The sequence below is a fragment of the Haliotis rubra genome, unplaced genomic scaffold (assembly GCF_003918875.1).
Source record: "Haliotis rubra isolate DU_JTF1 unplaced genomic scaffold, ASM391887v1 Scf443, whole genome shotgun sequence".
Lineage (NCBI taxonomy): Eukaryota > Metazoa > Mollusca > Gastropoda > Lepetellida > Haliotidae > Haliotis > Haliotis rubra.
This window is the reverse complement of record NW_025767128.1, coordinates 564898-588798: the sequence shown is the minus strand read 5'-3', so window position 1 is coordinate 588798 and position 23901 is coordinate 564898. Positions and strand designations below refer to the sequence as shown.

Genomic DNA, 23901 nt, shown 5'->3' with positions numbered 1-23901 from the left:
TGACAATTACATTCTTAAAGCTTCTGGCTGCATCTGAAAGACAGACAGACAGACAGACAGACAGACAGACAGACAGATAGACAGACAGATTTATTCAGTATAAGGCCTTTGGCCCAAAATACAGACAATATAGGGTTACAAAATATCCCTGAAAGAGTGTCAGTTGGTCATTCACAGGTAGATAAATTCAAATAAACACGCATGCCTGTTGAAACATGTACTTCCTCTAACACCGCATGGGTTAATGACCGCAGCCATAACTAGCAGTTTAAAGCGAATATTTTGGGCCTTACTTGAGATAATAGAGAAATATGAGATAAATACGATGACGCGTATCTACCGAGATAAATCGTTGTCCAATTAACCCGGGAATCAATAACAGGCGTGGTCACATCGATCGGAAACCGCAATAATACCATAAATGGAGAATATCTACGCCAGCGGAAATTCTTGTGACCCGCGCGCGGTCGAAGCCTCTAGAAGCAGTGACGGTTTGTTTTCTCACCGTCCTATTCAACTTGAGCCTGCATTGAAATATCTCAGTCTTTCTGTCGTGGGGACTCCTCCCAATGTTCCTCCACCGCCTGGCCCACGTTTAGTCACGTGACTCTTGATGAATCATTGGCGCGCCTAAATTGTCGCCTGTACATTTAGCCGAGCTGAGAGCGAGAGACACCAGAGCAGACGATACTTTTGCGCTGTGACGTCCAGTTAATTTCTGACTTAACTACTAGTCATTTTGGATACTTAAACGAAGGAAAGATGTCATACCGGGCAACAAAATCAGGCCTCAGCGCTGAGACCCAGGACAAGGTATGATATTCTGTCATTTTAAAAAAAAAAATCAACAGGTAGTCTGCATATGTGCAACGTGGTCATATATTTTATTGAAGGAAAGACCTACAAACAACTCTGTGGTAGAAATTTCTGAATTGAAATGTACATGTGTCAATTTCACAAGTGGCAGGTATATCATGTAGGTCAGACACTGGGAGAGTGTTGTACATTCCTACCAAGCTGTTATCAACACCGGCTGTATCCCGTAGTGATTCAAGGGATCTTGGGCCTTTCAATAACGTGGCTCTTAACTAGTGAACCAACATCAATGTTTACACATTTTGTTCACGGAAATTGATTTGAACCATCTGCAGTGTTTAGGGGGACAATCGAACAGCTTAAATAAAAAAGTTAAGTAAACTGTTATTTCCGTGTGAGATCCTCACTCACTAACTTAGACTAACGCTTATGCCCTGAATAAATACTTTTTGCAATATTCCAGCAATAAAACGGTGACACATTACAGATATACATGACACATTACATTCATGTGGGGAATCTAACCCTGACCTTCGGTGTCACATGGGAACGCTATAACAACTACGTTTCCAAACTGCTCACATCAATAAACATGAATAGCAAACACATACACGTGTAAGAGTTATATATACAGAAAAAAATATTTTGCATAAGTTTATCGTTGAAAGAATGTTCATCGTTAAACGCCCCAGGGTCACACATACAGATAGGATTCCACCTTTGTGTTGCTGTCATCCTCACCGTGTCATTAACAAACAATTCCACTCATGTTTGTTCAACCTTATCAATGATGGAATGATAATTGTTTGACAACAAATCCTTTGTTTGACAAGAGCACATAACTTATACAAAAATAACATTTCATATTGATATATTTATACTTTCGGAGAAATGTTTTGTGTCCTGTTGGCGATTGCTCAGCTCTATAGGTTATCATGAATCTTATAACATGTGAGCGGTAGGATACCCTGTTGGATAAAGCATTTGCCCGTCATATCGAAGATCCGGGTTTGAATTCTTACATGGGTACAATATGTGAAGCCCATTTCTGGTGCCACGTCTCGTGATATAACAGGGTAAAACTAAAGTTCACACACTCTAACAACATTAGAACAAAATTGTATGTTAGTACTAAAGTAACCACCGCATACGGGCGTCGACGTAGTGTGCATGTTGGCCTGATTGTCTACCTATTCACTGAACACCTCGTGGCTGTCTGCCTTGGGAACATCATTCCTTACGGGTGTGTTTCACATAGCTGCATAATTCGTAGGATATTGACTAGTGGAATGTTCACGCTGAGCCAAATGTAAAGACTCTTCAAAAAGAAGTTTAGCATGCTCGACTCGTCGATTCCAGCATGTTGTGTGCACAGGTTTTCTAGGAATCGAGAGCTTAAGGCTTGGATTTATTTAGTTTTAAAGCATTGTATGGGAACATTGTATGCCTATTTACCCTGAAACTAATGTGTGTAACTATGCATGCAATATGACGCAAATGTATTACTATCACATACATGACCTAAACGTTTTTGTATGAATAGTTAAATGTATAGGACAGAGTTATTAACCTTGCCTAGCCCCAACCTCCAGCGCCCTCACCTACTTCTATAACACAATAGCCACCATACAGCCATTGTATTCCCAGTCTCTTACTCATCTCCAGTTTCCTGTGGCTTTACCGTCAGGTCGGGGGCGTTTCAGCTGTAACAACAAATTGTAAATCAGTGACAGTGATGTCGTTCACATCGCTTAGCTCCTGTGGGGTTAACTACCTTAAAACGCGCGAATGGATTCCACCTCCATGCCTTTTAATAATAGATCGTCATGTTCACTAGGATCTATACAACACCAGGCTATGCTGAATATGCTGAAGGCATGACAACGCGTGATATGGTGTTAGTGAACAGACAGTGAATTCCAATAAATATGCATGGGGACATACCGAAAAGAGTAACATATTGAGTAAGTAAGTTGTGGTATCTTGAAGAATAGCAGCACGACACATCGTATCTTGTAACTGTCGTCAAATATCTATGCCTTGAAAAGAATGTTAATAAACATAGGCGTGAACATAATATCATGGGTGTCATGGTGAGCTTAGGATTGTTGTCATCACTAAATAATGGAATATACAATTAGCTTGACACGTTGCACTCATGTAGAATCAAATCAAACCAGGGACGAGAAGAAGATGCACGCATTAACCATTTAGCTACCGTACCGCTTATTGAGATCCGTTAACTATACTATTCTCAGCTCTTGGTAGTGAACAGTTTTCATGAACGTTTATTACGTTTTCATGTCACATATCATACCTCGACAGGTGGCATATGAAACAGGGTTAAACACCTCGGCCTATATTCTGTCATGCAGACACTGAAACAGGTATACTCAATGCAGCCCAAGTCAGGAATATATGGCAAGTCTTGATTACCACAGTTTCAGGAAATTCTGAAAATGAAGAGTCTCTGGGTTCCTTTTTAAGATATTTCATAACTATAATTTAGCTGTTTTTCTTCTGTAGACTATGTTCAATTTAAGGACTAGATGTCGGTCTACCAGGTTTTTAACTCTTTGGTAATCACATTGCTCCCGCAGAAAATGGGTTAAATTTGTGGCATTCCAGCACCGACTTATTTGTGTAAACAGACACCACCATAAACCATGTATACAGAAACATTTATCGTAGAAATTGTAGAGTATGTTATAAAACTACAGGACATCCAATAATGAAAGCTGGTTTCAGTCGAAAGGTCTTCAAAAGGGTGTGTCGCTTAACCCTTGATAGTAATCTGCGGGTGTCCCATATCACGTGTTAAGTTGACGGCTTCCTCCGGTCAAGTAGGCAAATACAGCCAGCTACTCATGAGTGATATAGAGGAGCACTGTTATAGGCAGGAGTAGCAGCATTAGCTCAATATTATAAACGCGGAGAATATCAGGTTACTCTTTTATTGCTTTCGGTTCAGATGATCGTTTTGATAATCTACGAAGCTGACTTGTAAATATCAGGCTTTAACAATGCTTTTTTCGAGGTTACGTTTTTTCTACCAGGAAATACGTTACTCAGTTCCGTCTGTAGTATAGTCGTCGACGTTTCAGAATCCTTTACATATCCACGCCATAGCATGATATGAATTTGACTTCCGCAATGGATTTATTTTCAAGCACGAAATATATTGTTGTTTCTGGCGGATGTGTATTTGGTTGACGTGGTGTTACCCTAGCTCATGTGAAACAACAATTTATGTTCACTGTTAGTTCTGGTGTATCATAAGACATTACGAGGTTAACAATGGTGGCTGGGAACACTTGTCGAATGTGTGGTTGATTAAATTGATGAGGAATAATATAGGCCTGCAAATACTACCCGATGTATCGACTTTGTCTTACCAGTGATCATAATTGTTTCAGAAAAAACCGTTTCAATAAACAGGCACTATTATGCCGTCTGTTCGAAAAAAATGCTTACAAAACTCTTGGTTGTTTTTGCACGTCTCTTTTCCCACTAACTAACCCAGAATTGTTATTATTCTGATCAATTATACGGAAAATGAAAATAAATTTCCTTACATATCTGCTGAGACACAATTATAAGTAACAATAGATAATGTCAATAAAGGAAGGATTCCTAACATTTCCTGTAACCACGAAAGAAGGACGTAACACGCATGCGCATTGTAAAAAGAACTAAATGAATGCTGTGTTCTAAAGGTCGATACATGTCTTATTCATGCATGTTTGGTTCATAGTTCAGAGGAGGGGGTTGGGGATGATTGACCCAGTCCTCTAAGCCGTTGAAATATCTTGTACAAAATAGCGTCCAGACACCACCTAGTAAACGACGATGGTTGGTTCGAAGCCCCTGTTGCACTGAATAGTACCTGTTTACTAGCACATTACCAATGCCCTTGGTGATGGGGTTCAGGAAAATTGACACGTATAAGACCTGAATCACTTCGAGGTATCCCATATCACGTTGAATCACTTCGAGCTATCCCATATTAGTTGAATCACTTCGAGCTATCCCATATCAGTTGAATCACTTCGAGCTATCCCATATTAGTTGAATCACTTCGAGCTATCCCATATTAGTTGAATCACTTCGAGCTATCCCATATCACGTTGAATCACTTCGAGCTATCCCATATCAAGTTGAATCACTTCGAGCTATCCCATATTAGTTGAATCACTTCGAGCTATCCCATATTAGTTGGATCACTTCGAGGTATCCCATATCAAGTTGGATCACTTCGAGCTATCCCATATCAGGTTGAATCACTTCGAGCTATCCCATATCACGTTGAATCACTTCGAGGTATCCCATATTACGTTGAATCACTTCGAGCTATCCCATATCAAGTTGAATCACTTCGAGCTATCCCATATTAGTTGAATCACCTCGAGCTATCCCATATCAAGTTGGATCACTTCGAGCTATCCCATATCAAGTTGGATCACTTCGAGCTATCCCATATCAGGTTGAATCACTTCGAGCTATCCTATATCACGTTGAATCACTTCGAGCTATCCCATATCACGTTGAATCACTTCGAACCGTCATATATAAAGCCGACACGTGGTGTTTAAAAGCGGTGTTCAGTCTCTCTTATTCCAAACAGTCATTCCAGCGATAGAAAAATGACCTTCAGCAGGCAACATTTAACGTACAAATTCATTTTTTTTCAAAACTGTGAAACTTAAAGGGTTAATGTTAGCAACATGATAACTTGCTTTCATGTCCTTCCAAGAGGGAAGTTTGTTTTCCCGTGAGAGCTAGTAACAACTGTTGCAAACTTTCAACACATCATATTGTCGAACAAGTCATATTATACACCGTTTAAATCAGATTCAGTGACGGTTTATATGGGCTTTGTTGACCATGGGGTATATTTAAGCACAGGTCATATACATTGCCACACGTGCGTATACATTGATGAATGGAAGAGAACATCTAAAACGTTTTAATGCACACCTGTATCAATCTTGGTGTAAAACCCTAATGTGCTGAATTTCGTAAGGTACAGTGTCATTCCTTGTAGTTAAGTAATGTTTCCAAAATAACCTCATTAATTATATCCTGTTGAACGATGACGCCAACCACATAATTATACTTTGTGTAAAATCCAAATGTACTGAATTTCGAATGTTGACAAGTAAGTGTTTTCAAAACAGACCTAATTAAATGTGGCATTATTTCCTGTAGAATGACTCCATCCACATAATGAAATGTTTCATTCGATTATCCTAATGTGTTGTTCAGACGGAACAACCTGTTGCACTATTCATGAGACAGCCCAACAGTGAATCATTCACTACACCTAGTAGGTGATACACGCTGAGTCAGCGGTTTCTCTAACCGATCAATACCAGAGTCATCACGGGATTGTTTCAATGACAATCACCGTAGGATTGTCGTCATTTCGAGGACAAGATCAGTTGCTGTACACACATCATCAGACTGAACAAGGTCCACGCAGGTCGAGTTGTGTGAATCTAGAAACAGTACCAATAGTTCCTTATTTTGTTTCTGTAGTGAACAGGAGAACCGGTCGACCCATAACTGAGCAGAGCCCAGATGTCCAAAATCAATAACTCTTGATCAGAAACAGGCCATTGGTTCCTAGTCTGGTCAGTCCATGTGTTGTGTTGGTCTTCAGCAAGCAGGATAAATGTCCATCTTCGACTTAAACCGACGCACAGCCTACTGATCTCTCCAATTTCAGCCATAAGTGATTACACGATAATCCCCTGCTCAGGATGGTCTCTTTGGAAACGTCCCAAATCCAGAAATCCAATCCTAGCAACACAGAGGCATCCTCATCCCTTAACGTTGATCACGTAGCTGTGGTCCGGTGGGGAGGTTAGATTTCACTCATATGTGTTGACCTGGATCCACTGGAGCCAACCCATTAGCGTAATTGTCACTTTTAACTTCTAAAATGGGTTGTTGAAACTGAGAATTTTGTGCAGAATATTATCGATCAGGATTAATGAATCCCGGACAGAGTGCAATAAACGCAGAGAACAATTTTGAAAAATCTCAAACAATCAATGAATGATACTAATTGAAGATTGGTAACATTGCGATGTTTCATTTTAACTAGTCTGTATCACAGTCCCTGAACCATATTATTTCCCCTACAGCGTAGTCCTCCCTGCAATGCTAAAGTCTACAATGAACAACGTCTAGATTTCCTCAGGGTCTGAATCTCTGGTCACTCTGGGGATCCTTTTCAATTTAAATGGGTTTATTTGTTACAATCAAAATTATATATATTCAGAGACTAAGCGTTAGTCTACATTTAACTAGCACCGTGTCTTGACGTTCCAAATGTTTGTCAGTTAGGTCAGATCATTTGAGACTGAAAATGCAAACCGGCTTCAGCCCATCCCTGGAGAATCATGTGCTTCTTCTGCTATTTGCTCTGGTCGGGTGATGGGTTGTCTTGTATTTACTTTACCGCTCAGTGAGGTACACACGAGGAAACAGCTAATGGCATGCTTGTTCAGACATGTCGTCTTGGGCCCATGACAGGTCCATTTAGCCTTATCCAAACTAAGCGTCAAAGGTTTAACAAGGCACTTCTCGTTGCATGCTCTTATTTACCGAGGGTGACGCAAATTTACATGTGTTCATCATAGGATGGATATTGCTGTAATGACATACTGTTTAAACAGATATAAGTAAAACTAACAAAACACACCGTTCACGGTTTCACATAGTAATAAAGAATACACAGAACATTTCCAGCTTGTGGAGTTGTCAAAAGGATTATGTGAGTGAGTGAGTTTAGTTTTAGCACTATTCCAGCAATATCATGGCAGGGGACACCAGAAATGGGCTTCACACATTGTACCCATGTGGGGAATCGGACCCAGGTCTTCGGCGTGACGAGCGAACGCTTTAACGGCGTGACGAGCGAACGCTTTAACCACTAGGCTACCCCACCGCCCCAAAGGTTTATGTCGCTTTTAGTAGAGAGATCCATAAATATATGAAATGTGTAAGTAAAGAAATCGGCTTGACATGATTGATAAAAAAATAAGAGTGAGTGAGTGAGTTTGGTTTTACGCCGCTTTTAGCAATATTCCAGCAATATCATTGCAGGGAACACCAGAAATGGGCTTCACACCTTGTACTCATGCATGGAATCGAACCCGGGTCTTCAGCGTGACGAGCGAACGCATTAACCACTAGGCTACCCCATCGCCCCTAAAAACATAAGAGATTGTTACAATTCATACTGATTTTGCCAAAAGTGTGCCATTACTTGATACATGAATCATAACATGAGTTTCATAAAGTCAGTAATAATAAAATGCAGATTTCTTCATGCGCCTTTTCCACGTCAGCAGATATGCTCAAGGCGCAACAATGACAGATTAAAAGAGTCTGACCTACGCGTAAAAAAATCATTATTGAACTTGAAAATTAAAATTTTAGGAAAATGCATTGATCACGACCGCTCTCTTAAAAACACTTTTGTTGAATGATATCAACAATCTTATCTATGACGTCGGTTCTGATGAGATGTCATTCATTCCTGACATCACAATATTATCCGAATGACGCGAACAATACCGTCCAGATGAGGCCACAATACACTGGCACACACGAAGTGGTACTTACACTGGAGCACATTTCATTTGTATGAAGTCCCATTGTAATAAAACTCCAAATGACTTAACACATGTCTAATACAAATATTTGCATTCTTAGATTAACAAGAAGTATGACGCTGGCTTGGCCGCTGAGATGCTCGAGTGGATCAGCAGCATGACCGGCGAGTCGTTCAGCACGTCAGGAGATATGGACAACTTCCAGGAAACGCTGAAGAACGGGGTTATTCTTGCAAAGTGAGGATTGTTGTACTTCTTATGGCTCATGTTTCGGTTTTATGCTCATTCGGAATTTAGTCATACATTTAATATATTATAGGCAAGTGTAGTCAAGGTAACATGTAGTAACCGGGCTCATGTATCGTCCACGTCGTTGCAAATCAGTTTGCATCCACAGGTGTCCAAGTTGTCGCAGTAATTAGCATTCGTAACTACTCGTGTCATTCTGGCAGGTCACGGAAAGAGGCGAATAGTTACGAATGAGTAATTAGTTGTACAGAGTTGCGTCCCTTTGGTACGTTAAAAACCTGTGATTGTGGATACGAATCCCGGTTTGCCCTGATCATGTTTCTAGCTTTGTCAACACCATACGTTTAGGTTCGTAAAGGACAATGATGCCAATGAATGTGTCCTGTGTATTGTTGTCTTAAACCACTGGCAGGTTTGTCATTATAACACTGTCATTATAACAACTTCGTTATGGTTTGCTTCTTTGACTTTCAGACTTGCCAATGTCCTGAAACCCGGGAGCATTCCAGCTAAGAAGCTTACTCCTTCCACACTGAGTTTCAAACAGATGGAGCTGATCCAGCTGGCACTAGATGTCTTCAAGAAATTAGATGTTAAAGAAACCGAGATATTCCAGTCTGTTGACCTCACGGAACGAGTCAATCTTAACCAGGTCGTGATTTGTCTGCAGTCGGTAGGAAGGAAGGTACGGGCACTAATGCTTGATTATATCATTATTTACAGAATAAAAAGAATACTTAAACGAGGGTTCGAGTGATCCTAACACAATCAGGCTGATTATGTTCATCATCAGCTCATCGTCCTCGCACCCTTCAAGCGAACAGGCAATACAGGCAATAGTCAAAAACATTGCCTGGAATGTGTAGATTCCCCAACACTATAACCTTCTGCATTTCTCAGAGTGTGAGAAGGACTGTGTCCTTGCATTGGTAGCAAATTCAGACACTCTTCCAATGCCAAACAAGAGATTGGGATGTATCAAACCTAGAGCACCAGGAATGATGGGAGGTCGGGTGGCTTGATACATGGGATACAAACTTAATTTGTCGTAAGCTTGGACCGCATATTTGCCATGAATCCTGTCAATGCAGTTTGTGTACAAAATGTGTTTAATAATTTCAGGCCGGACACGGACCAAAGGAATCAAAGGAAAACAAGCGTGACTTCTCAGACGAACAGTTAAAGGCTGGCCAAAGTGTCATTGGACTTCAGATGGGTACGAATCAACACGCAAGTCAAGCTGGTATGAGCATTGGAAAAAAGAGGATGATCACAAACGACGAGAAACAGTGAAAGCAGCAATTTCATGTAGTAACCAGCACTTAAAGCATCCAAACATCTTATACTTTGCTTCTCGCCTTTCACACAGATGATTTGGCTGATTTTAGCAATTTTGCAAGAGACCAGCCAGTCACCGACTCATTGACTCGTTTCGTGTGAAGTTCATAGTCCATGGGCGTCTCTATTAATGACATTGCTGTGAGGTTTAGGACTCACCGCCGTGACTTGACGGGTGTTTTTCCTTGGGACCAACTTTAAGTGCGAACTATTCAATGGGTGGTCTGATGCTGTGGTGGTTCCATCAGTGAAGCTGCTACCAGACTCGGAGGGTCAGACAGTGTTAATGAAGATACTTATAAATTTGCATCTCATATTGTTGAAATAAATATATTCTTGAAAACTGTGCATAATGTGTATAATTAGAATGGAATTTTCAGTTTGGAACTTTTTGTCAGATTTATATGTACATCACGCATATTAGTTATCATAAACGGAACATTTCAAAACGGCGATTTTTGTATTTCGCTCATTTTCATTGTCATCCTGGGACCAATTTTTATAGTTATATCATAATTGCTATATTTGCAATATTGGTAATTGAAATAAGTTTACACATGCTTAGATTAGACAGTTGTGTATGGAGGAAATGGACAGGAATAAAGATATATTCACAGATACATGACATGTTATTATTTCATGTTCCACGTACAGAACACTTTACAGGTGGTGGCGATTGGGAGCATCTATAAGTGTGTGTGTGTGTGCGCGCGCGTGCGTGTGTGTGCGTGTGCGCGCGCGCGCAGACATACAAATAGATTCCCACACAAATCCCTCCACCCAGTTCTGACCCCGAACAATACTGGGCCATAGAAAAACATATAGAAACATATGTAGGTTCATAGCTATCACTCCATGATCACGAGTTGAAACAGTTTAAAAACACAGATTCGCATAGCTGGCTAGCTAGCTATGATCGTTGCTTTTCGGAATTCTGTCATAAACAGTTGTGAATAATACCTCATGTCTGGCTCCACACTACTGACTAGCAATGTTCGATGTCCATAATGTGGACATTCATCACATCTGCAGCTGCAACTCGTCAGCTGTTACATCCACGTCATGTCAGCTATATGCAACACACTGCGCATCTGTAAGGTACGCGTATATGTCAATACTACATTCGTACATAGAGCCATTGAGGGTTGACACTAATGGTACGAAGGTTGGATGTAGTATCCATACGAGTCGCAGTAGCTGTAGCTGTTGTAGTTGCAGAAGCAGCAGCACGTACTAGACTTGCACAAGTCTCTAACGTAAACATAAATAGTTCAAATGATAATTTAAACAAAACAAAATGAATAAGAGACCGGGGTCCTTTATAGACTGTCCGCATATCTAGACTTGCCTTTTTAAAGGAAAGAATTACTATACATCTATGGGCTCAGCATTCAGTACAGCCTCTGGAGCAAGGCTAAGAGCACGTACATTCAGCCTATAATGAAAATGTGTAGATGACAAAAGACACCTGAGTTAAAATCTGAATTTTCATTTGATTCACAAATAATGTTTGTTATTACAATTGAAAGGGTCGAGTGTAGAAAAACACTGTGCTTCTAATTTTACTGATCAGCATTAAAAACATTAATATAACCAAGCCATTAAACATAGTCGCAGTCCCGAATGAGTGAGTGACTGAATATGGTTTTTCGCCGTTTTAGCAATATTTCGGGCAAAATCACGGGTTTAACAACGTTGTTACCATCCAGACCCAAACGTCGCATAAATTACAAAATAACTAAAGAAGTTGTACATCCATAGAACCCCCTTCATGTTGACTACAACTTCTAAATGCAACTTAAAGGAGTAACTATCACCGCAGGGGACACCACAAACGGGCTTCACACATTGTACCCATCCACAATGGGAATGGAGCGTAACAAGCAAACGGTTTAACTTCTAGGTTTCGACACCGCCCCTCAAACTTCTGACAAAGGTCTGATATACTTAATGTTCATGCATTGAAAAGTGGCAACATGCATTAAATGAAACCAGTACAACCAGTGTTTGCAATACTTTCATTTGCCAGTTGGCCATCAGGGTTTGATGGCTTGAAAATCTACAGGCCCTGAATGAAATCTGCAGGCCAATTTTGTTAAAGTCAAACCAATAAAAACAAATTAGACTACACTGTACACAGTTTCACACTGTTTAGTTCTGTCATTATAACCAGTACAACACAGGAAATATGGAATGACATCAAATTCCTGTTGACAAATTCCTGTTGGCCACAAGGGCCTGCAAATATTTGAAACTGACGGCCCAATACAATAACAACCGGCGATGGGCCTCCGGGCCGGCGATTATTTCAAACGCTGAGTACAATTAAACACGATAACAAATTGTTCACAGTTATCTTCCCTGCATGTTAATCTGTTGGATTGACTCTACAGTTTATCATATTAAAGTCGACAACAATGCAAGTCACAACCTTAAAAATAAGATGTATCAGTTATCACTTTCAATATGATAATGCACATTTATCTATCGACTGGGCAGATTAAACTGCGTGTTCTCTGGGGATTGCACTTCACATCGGAAGGTAAATACACTCCTCCATAAAAGGAATTGTGGACCCTCTAGTTTGATGAATGACGTTATTATTACGTTGTCATGGCAACGTGGCACAATGGCGGCCAAGGACAGGCTCTTGTTTGCTTTCTAGGCGGAAACAAATGACACAGGCTGTTTGTAGAGGCCACGCTTAAACGTGTCTATATTAGCATACTCTGATAAGCCCAGAACGAATGCTGCAACGGTAGCGGGTCGTCTGTATAGACTAACTTGTATATTCTCGGAAATCGATATATATTCTTAGGAAACTGGTCGCATGTGCAAGTTGTTTTAAGCTATATTCAGCTTTTAGATGATCAATTCTGAATAAGAGTAAACAGGTATGATCCTCATAGGATGTAACTTCATCAGCCAACGTCAAACAAGTTAGCCCTTTGATCCTCACTAGACCTAACACCATCAACCAACGTCAAACAAGTTAACTCTCATATCACCCTTAGACGGAACATCATCAGCTGACGTCAAACAAGTGAACCCTTCGATCCTAATTTGACGTTAAACCATCAGCCATCGTCACTCATATTAACCCTTCGATTCTCATTAGGAGTAAAACCATCAACCAACATCAAACAAGTTAACTCTCATATCACCCTTAGACGGAACATCATCATCTGACGTCAAACAAGTGAACCCTTCGATCCTAATTTGACGTTACACCATCAGCCAACGTCAAACAAATTGACCCTTCGATCCGCATTAGACGTAACACCGTCAGCAACTAACTCACTTGTCCTTTCGATCCTTACCTGGCGTCCTACCATCAAGCAGTGAAACAGCCTAGAGAATGAATTTGAAAAGCAGTCCAACTCATTTTAGAATTTCTGCGATAGTCTTGGAAATTAAAAAATGTTCAGAACATAAAACACGAATGTCCTTCTGGTGTTATTAATGCTGCCCTTGTCGCCATAGGGGTGTCTATACCCAATACTTGGTTATGGCTGATGGGACAGTTTTAGGTTGAAATAACGATGCTACTTGAAAGATCTTTTCGAAGATTCCCTTTCGGAACATTAGCATAAGAAGCTAAGAAAAAGGGGACGCAACTCTGTTCATCATAAGCATGGATGCAGCTGCGAATGACATAGTTGTTTCGTATTTACAGTCTGTACATGCAAACGAGTAGTTCAAGGTGTACCAGTCCTCGACAACACAGATGAGACATACTTCCCACCGGGAGATATAGGAGGGTGCCGGCAAAATATGTTACAATCTTAAGACCAATCTCACCTTTCCTTCCCAGCACACAGATTTATCCATCACACAGGTTCTTGAGCATATCAGAATAGATCGAATACTCTTCAGATAAAAGCATGCATGACGTGAGCTCTAATTTCCACGATTCCGATGTTTAACAAAGACATAACACAGACGACGTAGTGGTAGATACTAAAGCGTGGTAGGTACTAACCTCTATTGCGAATGCTTGTAAGATCCGGATAAGAATTGGTCTTCACAAACCCGTGCTTTTAAGCACCGTCTAACGGGACCGGGTGGACGCGACCGTCCTGAAATAGCTGGTATATTCCAGAGTGGGGCGTTAAACAATAAATACATAAACAAACAAGCAAAATAAATAAGCAAACACTATGTAACTAATTTCGGTTGTTATAAATAATAAATAAGGAACAATTAAATTCGTGACATACATAATATCGCACTAGAAGATCAAGAAATGTTCTTTTGATATGTCCTCTTCAGACATGTTATCATAACCCGTCTAAACTATGCATCCAGTGTGTCATCAAATGCTTATAAATCTATCTGCTTCTTTTGAACATTAATGAATGGCTCTCCTGTTGGTGTTAACGTACAAACGTCTCCTTTGTTCTTCTTCCTCCTTCGCTTCCTTCTCAACTTCTCCTTCTTCAACAAAACTTCAAACAAATTGATTTTGTATTTAATTGAAACTATAACCACAGTTATTTTTCACAACTCGACTCGGATATTGCAGCAATGCTGTCCGCAGTCCTCTCGGACTAAAGGTAGCAGGAGTTACTTCCCTTTGTGTGCCAGTCAAACGATGCGCGGTTCACTGCGGGGTCGCACCATTGATTTATATCGCAGACCCTGTCAGGCCATCCGTTGCCACAGATCTAACCCCTCCCTGATATGGAGGGACTGCTAGACACTAACACTGATAAATATCACACTTAGTCTGACATGCTTGTAAATATTTCCCTATACTCAAGGGGATCAACGACCTTGTTTAGATAAGTTGTATCAAATTTGTGGGTGAGTTTCATTTATTTAATGCAATGTCTGTTTTTCAAAAAAGGTATTTATTTATTGCTTGGGTAGATAGAAACTCTTCACGATGAGAAATAATGGTACTAGTCATTTACTGTATCCTCCTACAGGGATAGGGGCGGTGGGGTAGCCTAATGGTTAAAGCGTTGGCTCGACACGCCGAAGACCCAGGGTCGAATCCCCACATGGGTACAATGTGTGAAGCCCATTTCTGGTGTTCCCCCGCCGTGATATTGCTGGAATATTGCTAAAAGCGTCGTAAAACCAAACTCAGTCAGTCCTACAGGGATACTGGTCAATGTATTTGGTTCAGATTTAATTACGTAAGACGGGATTTTATCTTCAATTCCAGCTCAACCTGTAAACACATGATTGTTTCTAAGTAGGATTGCTCATTCTCTGGATTGTTGTTAGTTATATTGTGACTATAAATCTTGACTCACTCACTTATCATTAGTTACACATGTTCTCGTGTATTATTGTTTTGTGGGTTTGTTGTTCAGCAATACTCCAGCTATAATACCAAGTAAAGTATCGAGCCTTGACCAAGCGGTCAAGTCATTGACTTCATAAGCATCGGTCAACCAACCGAGATGTATCACTCAAATAAGCGAGCCTGACCACTGAGTCCCCTAAATCGCCTTTACGACACCCATCGTTTTAATGCGTTCTGTGTGCTTGTTTCTTATTGGTAAAAGTATTTACGATTCTGTCGGAGTGAGTGAGTCAGTGGGTTTGAAGCCACTTTGAACATTATTCCACTGCTTGATGTATGATGAAACCATGCACCCTGAGGTATCTTTCGACTGAGAAAGACGACTCATGTCGTATTGTCCATTTTATGTTTGCTCGGATAGCGAAACGCGTATTTGAAACAGACACACGATATTTAGACATGTTAATATTAATGGCAGTAACGACCAGAAGAACAGAAGAGCTTCCCATGAAGAGTACAGTGTGTGATGTTCATTGGTGATGGACCCGTGAAGATCCGGGTTAGAATTGATCTTAAGTAACCCGCGCTTGTCGTAAGAGGCGACTAACGGATCGGTTGGTCAGGCTCTTACGACAGGCATGGGCTACTCAAGATTAATTCTAACCCGGTTCTTCACGGGTCACCATCGAATGACTGTTCAGATCATAAGTATCAATACAAAGACACATAAGACAAAGCCGATTAAATTTAGAAAGAAATATTCCACATTCAGGTCAGTTTACCAAGCTCAACTCAAAGCAAAAACTTTACTGTATAGAAAATATAGGTGTCTTAGGTTCCGTTATCAAACATGAACAGACATTTGACATTCCAGCCAGCGGTATATAGACGTATGATAGATATCAGATCTCAGAACAAGAGGCTGCAAGGAAGATCGATGGTTGTGTTCTGACAAGGTCTATCTTCTCAGAGATACACACGCAATCTTGTATTTTACAGTACAGTAGTTACATCAAATGACTTTAAAATAATTACCACAGGTGGTATATCACGTTTTTGAAATGTAAAAATAGAAACGTACTTGAAGTAAATGTTTCATATTTCATGATTATTGGTTCTCGTAAACTACATCTGTCCGACAGCAAGACAACGAACCCGCTCCGATATATGTTTAAGATAGTGGCCGATATACCTCGTTCTACCATACTAGGGCTATGTTTATTTGTAGTTTCCTTGTGCTGTACATCTAAACACTGTTCTCGTGTCGCCCAATAACTCATATACAGTCATTTAAGTGAAAACCTTCTGTTAGCCCATCTCCTTTAAACAGTTACAGCAGAGACAGTTGCTGATGCAATCTTGGTAAATGCTGACATGTCGGTTTAACGGTGATTCAATTAAAACAGTCGCTGCGCTCACGTCTATGGTTCTGCGTCATCAGCTTTGAAGGCCGGGTGTAAAAATAGACTACGATTTCAACAGACGGATTCGGCGTTGGGTCGACTGATTTTATGCTTACCAGGTACTACTGAAACCCACCTTTCTCCACCAATGAAAGGAAAAGCGTTCACGCTGCTATTTTTCGAAATTCCTGAAACATTTGTAGAGGGATGCTGCCTCTCTATAAAGACACTTCAGAACTAGGCGTCAACTGGTGCTGTGTGAGATCAACAGCGCAGCACAAGGTTCTACAATTACCTTATAATTATTAGCATGTCCTTGAACATCGTTATACTGACTAATTTGCAACAAGTAATACTTTTTGCAGATATTATATATAATATTTTTTCTTTAACTTGGAATACCACCATGTCTTCCAACATGTCCTCCCAACGTGGAAGGAGGAAAATATATTAGTTTAATATTACCCTGATTCATAAACACATATACATAGTCAGTCGGACTGAACGCTATTATAGCCCAGCTCACTTATAGCTTAGAAAGGGGTTTGTGGCTTATATGTGGCGTAGCTGTCTGGGGATCCAAACGTTGGGGAATGAACAGAGAAGCAATAGTCACCTCTTTCCTCAATCACTCACTGACGCACTCAACAACGGCCCCCTCCGTCCTCCCACTCACTTTGTGTACACAGCTATGGGTCCAAACATAAGGAGAATGAGCAAAAGTCAGTTCTTAGCATCACACACTGATCGACTCACTCATTCACAAAATCACTTACTTCTCAGTCATGACCTATGATTGCCTCAGACAAAGAACACCTTAACCTAAAACGAAATCAGTCTTCTCTTTTGATGCAATAAAGAAGTAAGTGACAATTTCAGTTATGTAACTGAACAAGTTTCTGGTGGGAGAAAAATCCAAAGTGTTCGAGTTTGGCGAAACCAAGGACACTTAGAATCATCGTTAGCACGACTCGTGAATTATAACTCAGTATAAGGGTTTCTCCACAGTGAACTACGGCAACGTAGTTTTTCCATTGTCGCCGTATTCACTGATATATTTGAGAACGATCGCGAAATTCAAATAAACGTGAATCATAATATACAACAAAATAAAATCACAGAGTTTTTCCTGGCAGAAAACAAGGTTGTAATGTGGGCTCATTACATTCACATTTGAAACATCCCTACATTATACAGCGAGCAAAGAAAGTCTTCTGTGCACAGAAATCGAACATGACACATGTGTTTAGATATTAGTTGTACAACACAAAGTGCTATCTATACAAGGGGTTCTCTTCTCAACATAACGTATCTTGTAATTTAATTCAACCATGAACAGATGAGAACATTTAAGAAAATCACGTAGTTTGTGACCTTTTGCACATCATAATGACATAACAAAATAATAACCCAGAGCTTGTTTACAACTGGACGTTTCGGTATGGACTCTTTATGTCAGTTCATTTAACATACCGATCTGACAACCGACCGAAAAGACAGCATACGTGGAATACTCTTGCCACAACCAAGAACAACATACACTAACTCTGTGCTTTATCGGGCAGTTTTGTTGATTGTATTGCCAAACCTATTTTTACCACGTTCGTGTAGAATTACATTTCGGAAAAGCTCCACACTGTCAAAATAACTGTCTGTTAGTAACAAGGCCGCTATCGTGTTTGAAGACATGGGTGCCGAGGAATATAAACTACACTGAAGTTGTAGCTGCTGGTTGTGGGGTGCCCTGTTTTAACGCTGATGGAGAAGTTGCAGAATGCTGTAAAAACACTTGGAACTCTCACCATCTTATCTTTTACTGGATGAAGTTACCGAAAAAAATGTTTGTCTCTATTTGAAGGTGCAAAGTGTTCTCGAGCGCTACAAGAAAATAATATTTCAGTAGCTGCAATCTCAGCAAGCATTTTGTTAGTTGTGGTAAGTAAACAAGAGATTGAAATTGTTGCGGGAATTGGTTCTTAATTGTCTTCCTGCCTCTGCCTCTCAACCCTCCAATCATCCATCCACCTCCCATTCTCTCTCTCTCTCTTCATCCATAGTATATTTGTTGTTTGAAGTAATGGTTAAATCTCAGTACAATGAGATACAATGCTGAAGGGATGATGTAAATCTGGCTTGCGTCTAGCGAAGGTACTGTAAGCCCTAAGACTTAAATCGTGATATCTTGTACTGTCTTTAATTCCTTTATGACAGATATCAGATATATATATATATATATATAACATAAACTCTTCCTGTCACTGTATGGTTGAACGTTGCTTTTTAACAACCCCCCCATACTTGTCGTAAGAGACGGCCACCTTGATCAAGTATATTGTGCTGCATTTTAAGGAGTAGTAGGTGGATTCTTATTAAAAAATACAGTCGTTGTAATTGGACCTCTTGAGTAACATGTTTCTGGTACCTGAAGTTGACACGAACCTCAACAGTTAGGGGTTAATCTTGAAAGAGGCGACTAACGGGATCGGGTGGTCACGCTCGCTGACTTGGTTGACACATGTCATCGTAACCTACTTGCGAAAATTGTCAGGACCAGATTCGATTAGCTGTATGACAGCTGTTGATAGTCGTGATAGCTGGTTAATTTGGGGATGGTCAGATCGGAAATATGTCATTTCTGCAAGGATTATCGGTTCCTTATTGTCAACTGACAACCATGGGACCATTCGAAAAGGTATGAAACGTTGTTTGTCACCGGAAGTACTACGGTCTGTCGAAGTGCCGTGACCTACGTCCGGGCCCTATAGCTGGAAAATAGCCGAGTACCGCGTTAAACAACAAAGTAAGAAAGAAAGAAACAAACAAGGAAACCATAAAGGCTGCAACGGCGAACAATTGCGGGGGAATTGGTCACCCATTGCTCCAGTCAATGATGTACGTGTGAACTGGTGGGTAACGTTTTGCAACACAGGAAGACCTCCAAAATGACGTGCAACATTTAGAGAATTCAATTGCAAAAGCTTAATTACAAGTTTATTGACGTCCGCAAATGTTTTGGCCACACTGGAAATGTACAAGTAAATTTAAGACAAAATATGTTACATTATCGACAAAACCGACAACATATACAATATACTAAACTAGAGTATGGTTGTAGCATTGGATTGGGTAACAATAATACATTAAAACTTTATTTAATACAGCTAAAGTTGAATAAGATGTAAAATGTAAAACGAGTAACATTTATTGCCTCTTTTTTATTTTTCTAAAGTAATTTATGTCTAAAAGATTATCCGAGTAGTTTTCTACAAAAAAATACGAACAAAACTTTTTTTTCTGTGCACACGTTTGAGTGGTGGGTGGTGACGGGCAAATTACGAAGTTCACATTATACAATTGGATTTAACCAAAAACATACAAACGTTATTACAACGTTACTATGTTACTTATGGGTTGTTTGGGTCGTACATAAGTGAACGTGAGTCCCAGTGGAAGTATGTATCCTTCATTGAGGGACACTGGTAGGCGTCCACCAAGAGTGGGACCGGGACTGGGGACACATTGTCCCGTGTCCCGTGATTCTCTACCACTTCGACCGTCCTCTTCTTCTAGAGTTCAAGTACAGTTTTATACATGACACATATTCACATAAACAGAATGTACATGAATACATTAACAGTTATACCTATCTAATCTATAATGAAGCTCGGATTTGCTTGTCTATCAGTAATTCTTTATTACAAATAGTAGACAAGGTTACAAAGTGAGTGTGGCTTTACGCTCTTTTTGGCAATATTCCAGCAATATCACAGCTGGGGACACCAATGGGCTTCACACATAGTACTGAGTGTGGCTTTACGCTCTTTTTGGCAATATTCCAGCAATATCACAGCTGGGGACACCAGAAATGGGCTTCACACATTGTACCCATGTGGGGAGTTGTCGGCGTGATGAGCGAACGCATTAACCACTTGACTACCCTACCGCCCCTTCGCACTTATCAACAAATTGATAGCATAGGATTAGAGAACAGCCTCTGTATGAAAGTGAAAACCCCTGCAATGACATGTATTAAATGATGAAGATGGTGATGAAGATAAACGAGACGGGAACCCTACATTTATCTCCTTTATCTTGGAGTAAAAATAAACTTAGGTAGTGTCTTCACTTGACCAAATGTGGTGTAAATCATCTCGAAGTTGTTTTCCTCCTCATGTTCTTCAATAGCGAAGTTCTGGATTATCTGAAACGGGAGATTACAATGTAAAATACTCATTGAAGATAAACCGCAGAAAAATGTCAATCGGGGTTACATTATTTGAAAGCATCAGGAGTAATGTACACATTACTGGTGGCTTTTTAAGTCATAAATTGTTGGACATGCTAATACAGGTTGATATCCGTGATATCGTTTAATGATATCCATACAAAGACAGTGGCATTTAAAGGGAGGGCTTGTAAGACAAGACGTACTTTTGTGACACCCAGCCAGAGCTCTTGTTCAGCAAAGCGTCTTCCCAGGCAGTTCCGGAGACCAAACCCGAAGGGCAAGAAGGCAAAGGCTGGATATTCTTTTTCCCGTTTGAGAGTGGAGTCATCTCTCAGCCACCGCTCTGGCAGAAACTGTTTGGGGTTCTCAAAATACTCGCTATTGAGGAGAAGACGGCGGTTGTTCGCGAAGGCACAGGTCTGAAACAAACATCAACATAGATACAGCATAAAAACATTGCAAGCCAGTCGGAAGTTGCAAGGATCGAGAGAATACAGAAATGTTGCAGATTTGTAAATATAAATGCTATTACATTATTTGTTCATTATAGCATTGAAGGAATTATCTGGGATATGCGGACATCCTCCTGGACGTCCTCGGTCCGCGTCTCCCACCCCATTCATGTAGGTCATCATCTGTAATTGGTAAGCGCTTATTGACAGATTGGTTGGTAGATTTGTTTTTAACGCCGCACTCAGCAATATTCCAGGTATATGACAGCGGTCTGTAAATAATCGAATCTGGACCAGATAATCCAGTGATCAACAGCATGAGCATCGATCTACGCAATTGTAAAACGATAACATGTGACAACCAAGTCAGCGAGCCTTACCACCCGATCCCGTTAGTCGCCTCTTAGGGACCGATCACACTTTATGGCTAGGGAGTGGGTGGGTGCGTGGGTGATGATGATTTTTATGGAGAAGCATGTATAACGTGAATGACACCCCCCACCCACACCCACACACCTCCTGAGATATCTGTACCAAGTGACTCCCCTGCATGTCATGAACAACATCAATTAACCTTCTTCCCCAAATTTTTAAGCATGGTTTTAAAAAATATTTATGTACAAAAATGCTGACCCTCGTTAGTACATGTGTACAAAATTGCTGACAACACCCCGGACAAAATGGGTGACACCCCATTAAAATCATCAACACCCCACTTCGCCGACAGATATCACAGACGGCCATAGGAAGCCATGGTGATCCCCTTTGTCCTCGATAGGAACCCACGTATGCATGTTTCTACACTATGTACAACGGTTCTACAAAGGTGGCCTTTTGCTCTTATTTGAAAATATTACCGTGTCCCTTTTCTTGTTCCATTCTGACTATAATATCTCTTTCTGATATACAAAAACGACCAAAAATATACTTCACCCCTTTAGGTAGGAGATAACCATCAACGACAACGTCTTCTGGAAGAATTCTCAGGCTCCCAAATGTGACGGGAAAGTGCAGTCTGAAAAATAAATGCCCATCATCATCATCATCATCATCATCAGCAGCAGCAGCAGCAGCAGCAGAATGGCCATAGTCTTCCTCAGCGTTTCATTTACATTATGAAAAGTACACGTCAATGTTATATGATTTCAATGAGTTGATGTTCATTAATAATATTGATTCTTATAAGCAGTACCTGAAAGATTCCTTCATACATGCGCGGAAGTAAGGCATGTTGGAAATGTGTTCAGCAGTCAGCTCGTGTCCCTTGTGGCCAATGACTTTTACAATTTCTTCGTACAACTTCTGTTGTTTGTCTTGGTTTAACGCCAGACTAAGCAGCAGGATCTCCATATTTTTTGCAGTCTGCAATGGAACAACGGTTGGAAAATAGGTGTACAATATGTAAAGAAATGATCTTCTGTGGACACATTGAGGGTTAGAATTGGTCTTCAGCAACCCATGCTCGTAAGAGGCAGTTACCAGGATTGGGTGGTGAGGCATGCTGGCTTGGTTGACACATGTCATCGTATCCCAGTTGTGTAGATCAATGGTCATGTCAATCTCTATGATACAGATTCGATTATGTGCAGACCACCACCAGATAGCTGTACCACTGGTGCTGCGTTATAAACATCAACCAGCCAACCAACTTGATGCGCTGCTTACCGAATCAGTTCCTGCCGTCAGCAGATCTAACAGAATGGCATCCACACTCTTGTCTGTTGTCTTGGGACTCGCCAGTAGTTGCAGAATCAGGTATGGTTTTTCAGGGTCAAAGGTTCCGTCTTTCATCTGACGGTCAACAGTTTCAAGAAGTTCTCGTATCTGAACACGACCGTACCTGTAATCACAAGTGATCAAAGCTGGTAATCAGTGTTGTGTTGTTAAACTTAACCTTGCCCACCTGTGACGTTTACAATGCAGACAGTGCAGGGATGATACATTTTCATTGTGACCTTAAAAATTAACTTCAACATTTACTCTTTACCTTTCAAGCTTACTACTTCTCACAATGTTGCACTTACAATGGTATGAGTAAAGCCTATATGTTGTCTTCAGCAATGCATGCCTGTAGTAACGGGATCGGATGGTCAGGCTCGCTGATTTGGTTGACACATGTCATCGTATCCCAACTGCATACATTGTTGTTCATGATGTTTATCACTGCTTTGTCGGATTATTTACAGACCGCCGTCATATAGCTGGCATATTGCTGAGTACGACGTTAAACAACAAACAAACAAAACATTTAGTTTTGTCTATTATACACTACTGAGCAGCTGAGTGGTCTGGGGAGACAATTGGCAGTGTCATTTCTGAAGCGTATCATTAACCAATGGTCGTACAAGTGTTCGAATCTAAGATTCAGCTTGCCTTGCTTATATCAACGCTTCACTCAGGAGAAAGTGCCTGGTATCTTCTTCATATATTGCTTTCCTTGCGCAAAAATCTGATACATTGTGGCATTACTGAATTACGTGGGGAAATGGGGTAGCCTTGTGGTTGAAGCGTTCGCTCGTCACGCCGAAGACCC

General features: G+C 40.6%; 2 protein-coding genes across 8 annotated transcripts in view; one reads left to right on the top strand and one right to left on the bottom strand.

Moving 5' to 3' along the window:
* Window positions 1-554: 554 nt before the first annotated feature.
* On the top strand, window positions 555-10648 carry LOC124289575 (transgelin-2-like). The gene is made up of 4 exons (XM_046726142.1): window positions 555-813; window positions 8542-8678; window positions 9165-9375; window positions 9813-10648. Exons 1-4 carry the CDS (start codon window positions 763-765, stop codon window positions 9981-9983), a joined length of 570 nt encoding a protein of 189 aa, XP_046582098.1. The 5' UTR covers window positions 555-762; the 3' UTR covers window positions 9984-10648.
* Window positions 10649-19662: 9014 nt separating this feature from the next.
* Window positions 19663-23901, bottom strand: part of LOC124289567 (cytochrome P450 CYP12A2-like) — a 30957-nt gene continuing 26718 nt past the window's right edge. For 4 of the 7 annotated variants that reach the window (XM_046726128.1, XM_046726126.1, XM_046726125.1 and 1 more), the window contains exons 6-10: window positions 23034-23208; window positions 22561-22730; window positions 22302-22383; window positions 21120-21335; window positions 19663-20889 (exon numbers count right to left, since the gene is read on the bottom strand). In XM_046726128.1, coding sequence (XP_046582084.1) covers window positions 20776-20889; window positions 21120-21335; window positions 22302-22383; window positions 22561-22730; window positions 23034-23208 — 757 coding nt within the window. In that variant the 3' untranslated portion in view covers window positions 19663-20775. The remainder of the gene's footprint in view (window positions 20890-21119; window positions 21336-22301; window positions 22384-22560; window positions 22731-23033; window positions 23209-23901) is intronic. The other 3 variants (XM_046726131.1, XM_046726129.1, XM_046726132.1) reach the window with 1 other exon arrangement.